This window comes from Schistocerca piceifrons, chromosome 11 (assembly GCF_021461385.2).
Source record: "Schistocerca piceifrons isolate TAMUIC-IGC-003096 chromosome 11, iqSchPice1.1, whole genome shotgun sequence".
Classification (NCBI taxonomy): Eukaryota; Metazoa; Arthropoda; class Insecta; order Orthoptera; family Acrididae; genus Schistocerca; species Schistocerca piceifrons.
The window spans coordinates 21,224,733-21,236,857 of record NC_060148.1 but is presented as its reverse complement, the minus strand read 5'-3'; the positions used below and the strand labels follow the sequence as shown (position 1 = coordinate 21,236,857).

The following is a 12,125-nucleotide window of genomic DNA, read 5'->3' as shown; positions in this document are numbered from 1 at the left end:
TGCATTAATTTACATTTCTCTATATTTAGAGTTAGCTGCCATTCTTTACACAAATCACAAATCCTGTCCAAGTCATCTCATATCCTCCTACAGTTACTCAATGATGACACCTTCCCGTACACCACAGCATCATCAGCAAACAGACACACATTGCTATCCACCCTATCCAAAAGATTCTAGCACACAACAGGCTTTCGATGCGGTTTCATTGCCATTTTCAGCAACTACGGTTGGTGCCATTTCCTAATTAGCTTGCCAAAACCACATTCAAAAACAACTTTGTGAGTTTGTCTTTCATGTACTATTTCTTTTATTATGTTGTATCATGTTTAGCCATTTACGTACTGACTTTTTAAAAATTTTTCATGGCCTCTATAATTACCCTGTACTGTTTTGGTCTTGGGGTATAGGGAATTAAAGACATTGTATTTTGCACCACCAACCACCAGGGGAAGCACCTGCAGACGTATACGTGGTACGGCTGGGGGGAGGGAGGAGGGCGACCTCTAGTACATGTGATAAACCTTTTGCATTTCTTTTATGTTTTCGTCTTCTTGAAAGGCAAAGAGAAAGAGAAAAGATGAAGCGGTAGCCCATCATAGAGCCTATGCCTACCGTCAGGTATTTTTGATTTTCAGTTGTTAAAAAACAGAGGAGATTTTCTAGTAACAGTAGTAGGAAGGAAGGATTTGCGCTCAGCTAGTGAACGAGTGAGAAGCACGCCATTTTTAGCGAGTAATTGTAGACCGCCATTTTGGGGTCGCTACGAATAAGTGACGAGTATGTATTTCGTATGTGCACCGTTTAGGAAAATACAGTATTGTTTTACTAACTGAAAGGTCGTGTGAGTTGTTGTTTCAAATAGTACGGTAATTACAAAAACTGAAGCCCACCTGTGTACTTTGGAAAATTACGAAGATCCGATAAGCTTAATGGGAACACGGTCAAGACTTCAAAGGTGAACACAGCGACCAAATGTAGCATTATAAAGAATGGTAAGCACAAATCTACAGCGGAGAAAGAAAGTACTTCACCCTGCAAAATAATATGAACTAATACGTACTTATTTCAAGGCATAGCTCAGCTTACTGTGCTTGTCATTCATACCAAAAAATTAATCTCATTAATTCAATACATTTTTAAAAAGTCACGCATTTCAACATTTTATTATCGTCTATTCCATTATTTTATTATATTATATACACCACATAGCCCGGAGGTATAGATAATAGATAATAGATAATAGACTACATAAGGGTACGGAATCTCGGTTTGGCCCTTAAATATTATGCCACTTTTGCACTTGCACAAGGTGTGACACCCAAGTATTTTTCATTTTAGTAGAAACTATTTAGAAAAATTCAGAAAAACATGTCCGTATTGTGTTGTAGCACCTTGCTGATGCACTCCATGTTACCAAATTGTGCTTCTGGTTATTTTTTTGTACAGTCACTTCAATCTTCCAGAGAGACTTCTCTGCAGCTCAAAGCTTTCGTGAAGGCAGTGGTAATCATGTGTGAAATATCTTCCTGACATGAAATTGGAGGGAGAGTGTGACTCTCAGCTAAATGCGAATATTCTTACTTGCCCCCAAACTGACTTTGCCAAAACAGTCGAGACATGTGTAGTACTTTATTGCAATAATACACAAAATATCACAGCAAAACGCATGCAGATCAACAGAAAATTGCAAGCTTCCAGATAAGTCATGTTGAATAAAGTAAAACAAATCTGTATTTCATTAGATTCATTGCGATAACATACATAAGTGCAGACTACGATTACTCGGCAACTCCCGAGTGTGTAACTATGTGAGGTAGAGACTACATAGTGCTAAGTCTTTGTTGCAACATGCCATTTATCTTAATATGATTTGACACTCAGAGCCTTAACTGATGATAAGAATAACAAAATCTTAAACTTTGCAGAAACAGGTACATTCAACGTGGTTTCCCACCATTTGGCATTTCCCTCACGATATCCTGATGTTCCTCCCACTGACTTCATAAAAAGTATGTCCTAGGCATCACCACCGCTTTAAAATGCAGACCAAACCTGTTCATTCCTGAAACTTCTGCAACAAATAAACACATTCAAAACTCTTTCCCTTTCTGCTTCAAACCTTCTCGCTGTCTTCATCCCCGACAACAGAGTGAAATAAGACCCTTTTTCAATGTATTCAAAATTAAACTGCGTACATCTGCACACTCAATCATCAAAATAGGTGGTTTCTACAAATATTTAGACTCTTACAAAATCAGTTCTTAAACTGCCCATACTAATTAGTTCAATGACATTGAGGATGTGCGACATACGCACTGTAACTTGTTTACTTTCTAAAAGCTCATTCTGACTTACAGACTGTGAGACTGGAGTCAAATTTAAGCTTAGCAAATGCTTCTGTATGCCCCCAGTCTATTTTCTTTCCTCGCTCTACAAGAACACTTCTCTACTTCTAATTTTTAAGAATGACTATGTTGTTATAAACACATTCAGATGCCTCTCATTGACAAGTCTTTTCTTAATCACAATCCACGTATAAATCAACAGCACCAGACATCATTATGACATACTGTAGCAGTTAACACAGAGAAGAGAGATCAAGAAAACATCTGAAGGTGCAAACGTTATGTGAAATGCCTTGCCTTTAGTTTTTAAGGTACAAAAGCTAAAATTGTAAGAATGAAATTGTTGAGAAATCCCATAAACTGTATACACAGCTCTAAAAAAATATCCCCAACTTCCATACCTGGAACACACAGGAAAGGCACCCATCTAAAAGAATTCATGACTTACCTGCTGTTAAACTCACTCTCTATTCAGTTTCTTTCTCCCAAAATGGATGTGATATGCCTGGTTTAACAGGTAGCACAAATGTTTTGAGTATCAAAGCATATACAGAGTACGACAGGATGTAGAACAGACTAATAATGTTGTGTCATCACAGTAGTATAGCCATTTCAGTTTTGAGCAAGTAAACAAACATATGAACAATAAAACGACATGAGTGACACAGCAGAGAAAAAGCCTGTTACATGTAACTTTAACGTACAGTTGTCTGCAGGTAATGCAACAGCATAATAAATGATTCACCAAATTTCAAAACTATTTTCAGTTTTTTTCTGTTTGTATTTGATTACTAAACATTAGATGAGCAAAAGTAATCAATCATATGCTTTCCAATAACAATTCACTCACTCTAATGTTGCTTGATGATTTACACAGTTAAGAGTTGCTGTAGTTCTGTACTAAGCGTGAATCATAATTCAAGAAAAACTTTGTCTTTTCATATTTAAAGTTGTTTGAATAGTAACACAAAATTTACAGTAGTAAACAGCACCATACACTTAAAAAATGTAATCATCTAACAGGTAAATCAAAAGTCGATGAACCTGGTGTGTGGAAGTCCACAGATAATATAAATGAAACTGGTATGTATTAAAGTTGGCCACTTCAAAGCTATTTGATATTCATCGTCACTATGCCACCTATAACTTTACAGGAAGGCAACACTTAACACTTAGTTTATGTCCAAGCCTGCCCAGTAATAAAATTATCCAAGATTGCCACCATGAACAAAAAGTCTCCTAAAAATCGGTAAACAGTCTCTAAAGGAATTATTTGCTGTGCACATTCAGTACAAAACAGTATAATTTTCTGAAATATTCTCTCACATACTCATTGCAAATTATCCAGTACATGCAAAGTGCTGCTGAATTATTGTACAGAAGAATTAGTGTCAAAATCTTTGGATGGAAGAACGCAAGATTAGGGTTAAATATGCTCAGTGGATGAGTGCAGTGGGGGTGGAAGACAATCAAAACAAGTCTGTGGGCATGAAGACTGTTGCGAGGGCCATGTGATACTTTAACAAAGCAATATACGCTAGAGGCGAACAAACTTTGAAAGGCATTTTGTTTTCTGTGATGCAGATACTGTGAGAATATACAAGGGTTGAATGAATAGTAATGTCTCCACCTTCATTAATTGGGTTTGTATAGGAATATTTTAATAAATCAAATGCAGAAATAATTCTTAGAATGTGATCTATAATTACCAATATTCACTTTTCCACATAATTACCAGCCAATCGGATACATTTCTGCCGACGATGAACAAGTTTTCTGAAGTCGTCACGGAAGAAGTCGACACTCTGTTTCTGCAACCACAGTCTTACAGTTCTCTCAATGCCTTCATCAGAAGCATAATGATGTCCCCGCAGACCATTTTTCATTATCAGGAACAGATGGAACTCAGACGGTGCTAAGCCTGGACTGTATGGAGGATGCCGTATGGTGGTGAGATTCAGTCTGTTATGTTATGCTTTGGTGGCACGTGAAGTGTGTGGTTTGGCATTGTCACGCTGCAGGAAAACCATTCCTTTTTCCTTTCGGACCCTTGTTAGCTGTCGTTCCAGATTTCGCAGCGTTGTGATGTAATGCTCTGAATTTACTGCTGTTCCACAATCAAGGAAATCAACATGGATAACACCATCTGCATACCAGAACATTGTGGCCACAATTTCCAACTGAGGGCTGCATCTTAAATTTCTTTTTCTGAGGCGAGTCTTTGTGTCGATATTCCATAGACTGACGTTTTGTCTCTGGCTCGTAATGGTGTACCCACATTTCGTCTCCTGTCACAGTTGAATGGAGAAAGGCGTCACCTTCACTCTCGTAACGCGAGAGGAGATCCTGACAAATTTCCAGTCTGTGCGCTTTCATTTCAGGAGTCAGCATCCAGATTACCCATCACGCACAGATCTTCCGATAGCCGAGCAAAGCAGTAATGTGATGCACACGTTCTTATGAAATGCCGATTGTGCTTGCAGTTTCTCTCTGAGTAATACAAGAACCATCCTGAATCAGTCTGTCAACATCTTTCTTGTGAAACTCGGTGGTTACTATCACAGGATGTCTAACTCTGTCACGCGGGTCAGATGTTTCCGCCTCAACATCTTTAAACATACTCACCCAACGATGCACGGTACTCAGATCAACACAATCATTATAAACTGCTTTCATTCTCTGATGAATCTCCTTTGGGCTGACACCATCTGCTGCCAAGAATTCAATGACTGCCCGTTGCTTAAATCGCATTGACCAACCGTCTGCGCAGGGTTTCATACTTTACACTGTAACAACACAACCGTTCAATACTAAGGCTTCCCCCCTGCCCACTGGAGCTCTAGAGAAGGGGCTACAGAACAAGCCAATACCTGCTGCATACCAATGCTGCCAACTGTTGAAGAGTTATGATGGTGGAGGAATTTCTTTTCAGTCAACCCTCGTGCTATATACATCTATCTCTCTCTCTCTCTCTCTCTCTCTCAGTGTGTGTGTGTGTGTGTGTGTCTGTGTGTGTGTGTGTGTGTATTTGACTGTATGGAAGCACATCACTGGAAAAAAATACTACTGGGTGGTCAGAAACAGTCTGAAAAGCACATAAGGTTGTTGCAGGGAAAGTTGTGCTGAGAAATAATTGTTAAGAAAGAAATTCAGTATGTTGCACCATTTCCAAGTTATTTTCATAGAAATTAACCAATCAGGTCATTTGTGCAAATTGAAGCAGCCTGCCAGAGACAAGTGTCGCCAAATGTGTTCTTTGATTGTTTCCTCAAATTGAACAAACATAGCTTTTGCCCAGCTAGCTCGAATTTATCACTTCCGAAAAAGGCACATTTTAACTGCTAATGAGCATTTGAACAAGCAGTAACTCACAGGCCCACAGATGTCCATGCATTAGACCATTTTAGTGTGTGCAAATGGTTGAATTTTGGCGCGCATCAATTCAATCGGTTAACTTCAATTCTAAATAACTTAAATAACTCTGAAATGGTGTAAGATATTGAATTCTTTTCTTAACAATTATTTCTGAGCACAACCTCCCCTGCCACACCCAAAACTTTTCAGACTCTTTCAGACCACCCTGAAGATTAATCTTTTCCAATTGACCTGCCCTCAAACAACCAAATGTGGAATTACAAACCAACAATGTTTGAAGAAAGGAAAAAAGAACAAACATCGTTTCGAATCTTCCTGTCAGATTAAAATTGTGTGTCGGATCGGGACACGAACCTGCTACCTTTGCCTTTTGCAGGCAAGTTCTCTACTGACTGGGTACGATTCCGTATCTGCCCTCACAACACCACACCTTTCCTTCTGCCAGTGCCCCTTCACCTACCTTCCAAACTTCACAGAAGTTCTCCCGCATAACTTGGTGGACTAGCACTGCTGAAAGAAAGGATGTTGCAGAGACACGGCTTTGCAGCAACGTGGTGGACTGTTTCCAGAACGAATTTTCACTCTTCAGTGGAGCATGTGCCAATCTGAAACTTCCTGGCAGATGGCCAGCAAAAGACAAGGTTCTGGGTTCGAATCCCAGCCTGGTGCACACTTTTAATCTGTTCGGTAGTTTCAAAATGGCACACACTCCACTGCAGAGTGAAAGGTTTAGTCTGAAGACACCGTTTTGTTCACAATAGCCACCTCAAATTACTGTATTACCGAGCCAACACAAACACAAACCAGAATATTTTGAGCATGCAAGGCGATGGACGGATATACGAGTACAGCTACAGAGACGGCGGTGAGCACTAGCAGCAGGGGAGACTGACCTGGTAGGTGGACGGGTGCTGGTGGTGCTGCTGGTGGTGGTGCAGCAGCGGCTGGTGCAGCGCCAGCAGGTGTGACGGGGACGGCGGGGGCGGCGGGGCCAGCGGGTACAGCAGCGGGGCCGCCTGGTAGAGCACGCCGGCCGCCACGTACGGCAGCGGGCCTCCTGTGGCACACACAGTACGGACGTCCGGTGATCGCCGATATTTGCAAATATCGATATCTGGGAACATTTCTCTGACAGCGGCCACATTAGGACGTTGAAATTAATCGACGGTGCGAGCTGAAAAATTTGTGCTGGACTGGGACTCAAATCCAGATGCTCTGCTTCTCTGAAACAGTTGCCTCAATCACCTCGGCCATCCAGACATGTTCCCCGGGCGACCCAACTTCCCAGCTTTACATACACAAATACAGCATCCCCATCCATGTGCCCCTCGCTTTCAATGTGACCTGCACTCCTGTGAGAGGAAACAAAACTTAAAGAATCATGTTTAGTTGTCCAGCCTGTCAAAATACTGTGTGTGTGTGTGTGTGTGTGTGTGTGTGTGAAAGAGAGAGAGAGAGAGAGAGAGAGAGAGAGAGAGAGAGAGAGAGTGTTCTGTTGTATCTGTCCAGCAGAACACACACACACACATATATATATATATATATATATATATATATATATATATATATATATATATAATGGAAGGAAACATTCCACGTGGGAAAAATTATATTAAATACAAAGATGAGGTGACTTACCGAACAAAAACGCTGGCAGGTCGATAGACCACAAACAAACACAAACATACACACAAAATTCAAGCTTTCGCAACAAATTGTTGCCTCATCAGGAAAGAGGGAAGGAGAGGGGAAGACGAAAGGAAGTGGGTTTTAAAGGAGAGGGTAAGGAGTCATTCCAATCCCGGGAGCGGAAAGACTTACCTTAGGGGGAAAAAAGGACAGGTATACACTCGCACACACGCACATATCCATCCACACATACAGACACAAGCAGACATATTTAAAGACTTTACAAATGTCTGCTTGTGTCTGTATGTGTGGATGGATATGTGCGTGTGTGCGAGTGTATACCTGTCCTTTTTTCCCCCTAAGGTAAGTCTTTCCGCTCCCGGGATTGGAATGACTCCTTACCCTCTCCTTTAAAACCCACTTCCTTTCGTCTTCCCCTCTCCTTCCCTCTTTCCTGATGAGGCAACAATTTGTTGCGAAAGCTTGAATTTTGTGTGTATGTTTGTGTTTGTTTGTGGTCTATCGACCTGCCAGCGTTTTTGTTCGGTAAGTCACCTCATCTTTATATATATATATATATATATATATATATATATATATATATATATATATATATATATATATATATATATATATATATATATATATATAAAAAACAAAGATGATGTGACTTACCAAATGAAAGTGCTGGCAGGTCGACAGACACACAAACAAACACAAACATACACACAAAATTCAAGCTTTCGCAACAAACTGTTGCCTCATCAGGAAAGAGGGAAGGAGAGGAAAAGACGAAAGGATGTGACACACATATCCATCCACACATATACAGACACAAGCAGACATATGTGTGGATGGATATGTGTGTGTGTGTATGCGAGTGTATACCCATCCTTTTTTCCCCCTAAGGTAAGTCTTTCCGCTCCCGGGATTGGAATGACTCCTTACCTTCTCCCTTAAAACCCACATCGTTTCGTCTTTCCCTCTCCTTCCCTCTTTCCTGACGAAGCAACCATTGGTTGCGAAAGCTTGAATTTTGTGTGTATGTTTGTGTTTATTTGTGTGTCTATCGACGTGCCAGCGCTTTCGTTTGGTAAGTCACATCATCTTTGTTTTTAGATATATTTTTCCCATGTGGAATGTTTCCCTCTATTTATATATATAAAAACAAAGATGATGTAACTTACCAAACGAAACCGTTGGCATGTTGATAGAAACACAAACACACAGACAAAATTCAAGCTTTCACAACCAACGGTTGCTTCACCAGGAAAGAGGGAAAGAGAGGGAAAAACGAAAGGATGTGGGTTTTAAGGGAGAGGGTAAGGAGTCATTCCAATCACGGGAGCAGAAAGACTTACCTTAGGGGGAAGAGGGACAGGTATACACTCACACATACATGTCTGTATATGTGCAGATGGATATGTGTGTGTGTGTGTGTGTGTGTGTGTGTGTGTGTGTGTGTGTGTGTGTGTGTGTGTGTGTGTGTGCGCGCGCGCGAGCGAGTGTATACCTGTCCCCATTTCCCCTAAGGTAAGTCTTTCCGCTCCCGCGATTGGAATGACTCCTTCCCCTCTCCCTTAAAACCCACATCCTTTCGTCTTTCTCTTTTTCTTGATGAGGCAACTGTTGGTTGTGAAAGCTTGATATTTGTGTGTGTGTTTGTGTTTGTTATTGTCTCTATCAACGTACCAACGCTTTCGTTTGGTAAGTTACAGAATCTTTGTTTCTATATGACAAAATTATGAGAAAGACAGAATGCTACTCACCATATAAAGGAGATGTTGAGTCACAGACAGGCACAACAAGAAAGACTGCTAAACATATGAGCTTCCAGACAAAAGGCCCTCTTCTGAAGTAGACGAAACACACATAGTGGCCAGCGACAGTGGTCAGGTGTGTGCATGTTGTGTTCACATGAATTTTAATGTGTGTGTGTGTGTGTGTGTGTGTGTGTGTGTGTGTGTGTGTGTGTGTGTTGTCTGGTTTAGGAAGAAGGCATTTAGGGTCGAAAGCTCACATATATAGCAGTCTTTTTTGTTGTGCCCGTCTGCAATACAACATCTCCTCTACACGGTGAGCAGCACTCTATCCTTTTCATAACACTGTCATTCCATCTTGTATTTTCCACTGTTTGATTTAACATCCACAAATACATTTCAATAATGTGGATATTGCAGTCTTTGAAACGTCATAACATCGACACTAAAGACAAAACATTAATCTTCAAAACTGCCAAAAAACACACTCAATCTAATTTAAGATGTATCCACTAGATGGAATTCTAAGTCCTGCATGGCAGAAATATATTTGCAGCAGCATCCAGTGATCAATAAATCTGTAACTGCTACACTTACAGCCTGTCCATAACAGCTGCAAATATTGTACATCTGACAGACGGTTGACACACGCTATGATGTATACGATTGGCTTCTCGAGAAATTTGACTAGATAAATACATTGCAGGCAGAGAGTAAAGGCAGTAACTAGTATGTCGAGTATCAAAATATTTAACATCCAACCAATACAGACCATTGGAGAGAATTTGAAGAGTATTATGAAAAGAGAAACAAAAACAGCCTTTCACAATATATATAAATAACCTAGTAGATAGTGTCGGAAGTCCCATGCAGCTTTTCGCGGATGATGCTGTAGTATACAGAGAAGTTGCAGCATTAGAAAATTGTAGCGAAATGCAGGAAGATCTGCAGCGGATAGGCACTTGGTGCAGGGAGTGGCAACTGACCCTTAACATAGACAAATGTAATGTATTGCGAATACATAGAAAGAAGGATCCTTTATTGTATGAGTATATGATAGCGGAACAAACACCGGTAGCAGTAACTTCTGTAACATATCTGGGAGTATGCGTGCGGAACGATTTGAAGTGGAATGATCATATAAAATTAATTGTTGGTAAGGTGGGTACCAGGTTGAGATTCATTGGGGGAGTCCTTAGAAAATGTAGTCCATCAACAAAGGAGGTGGCTTACAAAACACTCGTTCGACCTATACTTGAGTATTGCTCATCAGTGTGGGATCCGTACCAGATCGGGTTGACGGAGGAGATAGAAAAGATCCAAAGAAGAGCGGCACGTTTCGTCACAGGGTTATCTGGTAACCGTGATAGCGTTACGGAGATGTTTAACAAACTCGAGTGGCAGACTCTGCAAGAGAGGCGCTCTGCATCGCGGTGTAGCTTGCTCGCCAGGTTTCGAGAGGGTGCGTTTCTGGATGAGGTATCGAATATATTGCTTCCCCCTACTTATACCTCCCGAGAAGATCACGAATGTAAAATTAGAGAGATTCGAGCGCACACGGAGGCTTTCAGACAGTCGTTCTTCCCGCGAACCATACGCGACTGGAACAGGAAAGGGAGGTACTGACAGTGGCACGTAAAGTGCCCTCCGCCACACACCGTTGGGTGGCTTGCAGAGAATAAATGTAGATGTAGATGTAGCAACTGCACATGTGAACATATTAGCCATATCAACGTTGCTCGGTTGTAGCTTCAAGAACATACACTTTCAAGATGTTTTAACATGTTCAATGGCAGTCAAACCCATCAAGAATGTTGTCGAAATGACTGTCAGTGAGGATGAGAAACACATCGATACATCACAAGAAAGCAAATTCCCAATAGAGGACAACACAGCTACCTGCATTACCGAGGTTCTGTGCCGTGCAAGTTATATGTCTGTCTTGTTTTTATCTGACTGCCCTTTATCACTGAACCGTCAATAGCGACCTCGGGAAGTTGCGGTACCGACCGGCAAAGAGCTGCACTCACCTTGCTGCTGCAGGAAGGCGGCGGGGGCGTGTGGCTGCTGGTGGGGGCGGGTGCCGCTCCCCACAGGAGTGGCATCGGCGGAGGCAGGCGTCGGAGCCGGCAGGTAGTACAGTGGCAGGATCTGCGGGGCCGCGTGGGAGCAGCCGCCCGTGCAGAAGTTCCTGCAGCAGACGAGCAGAGTTGTCAGCTGTGTACCAGTGTGTGTAACTGGCTCACCAGACAAAATCTTAGTGACACCACTCTAAAGAGTACTCTAGTCTCTGGAATTTCACACATTCTGTTTTAGCTTTAATTACCATTGAACTTTTGCTCTTAACCATTACCCTGCCATAGTTAGGAATAACATTCTTATTCTGAAACTTCCTCTTGAATTGTTGTTGTTGTTGTTGTTGTTGTTGTTGTTGTTGTTGTCTTCAGTCCAGAGACTGGTTTGATGCAGCTCTCCATGCTACTCTATCCTGTGCAAGCTTCTTCATCTCCCAGTACCTACTGCAATCTAAATCCTTCTGCTTAGTGTATTCACCTCTTGGTCTCCCTCTACGATTCTTACCCTCCATGCTGCCCTCCAATACTAAATATGTGATCTCTCGATGTCTCAGAACATGTCCTACCAACCGATCCCTTCTTCTGATTACTGTTCAAGGTCAAAATAGATGCAATAATGCCCTAAATATGAAACTGCTATCTTCACATTTATGTTGACTAGTTTTTAAGCTAATAAGTATGACTTTTGTGCACTGTTATTAATACTATAACAATGTCTTTATTCTATGTATTTTATTATGTACATTGACACGTTCCACAACTGAGTGACTTGCTCACATGGACAGATCTATGGAACAAGTATATAAATAAATAAATCTAGTCATGTTGTGCCACAAATTTCTCTTCTCCCCAATTCTATTCAATACCTCCTCATTAGTTATGTGATCTACTCATCTAATCTTCAGCATTCCTCTGTAGCACCACATTTGGAAAGCTTC

At 41.2% G+C, this 12,125-nt stretch overlaps 1 protein-coding gene across 1 annotated transcript in view; it reads right to left on the bottom strand.

Annotated features, from left to right (window-relative positions):
• Positions 1-12,125, bottom strand: part of LOC124720239 (period circadian protein) — a 200,965-nt gene that overhangs the window by 34,088 nt on the left and 154,752 nt on the right. Inside the window, exons 17-18 of the mRNA XM_047245556.1 lie at positions 11,143-11,329; positions 6,617-6,780 (exon numbers count right to left, since the gene is read on the bottom strand). Of these exons, the coding sequence (XP_047101512.1) occupies positions 6,617-6,780; positions 11,143-11,329 (351 nt within the window). The remainder of the gene's footprint in view (positions 1-6,616; positions 6,781-11,142; positions 11,330-12,125) is intronic.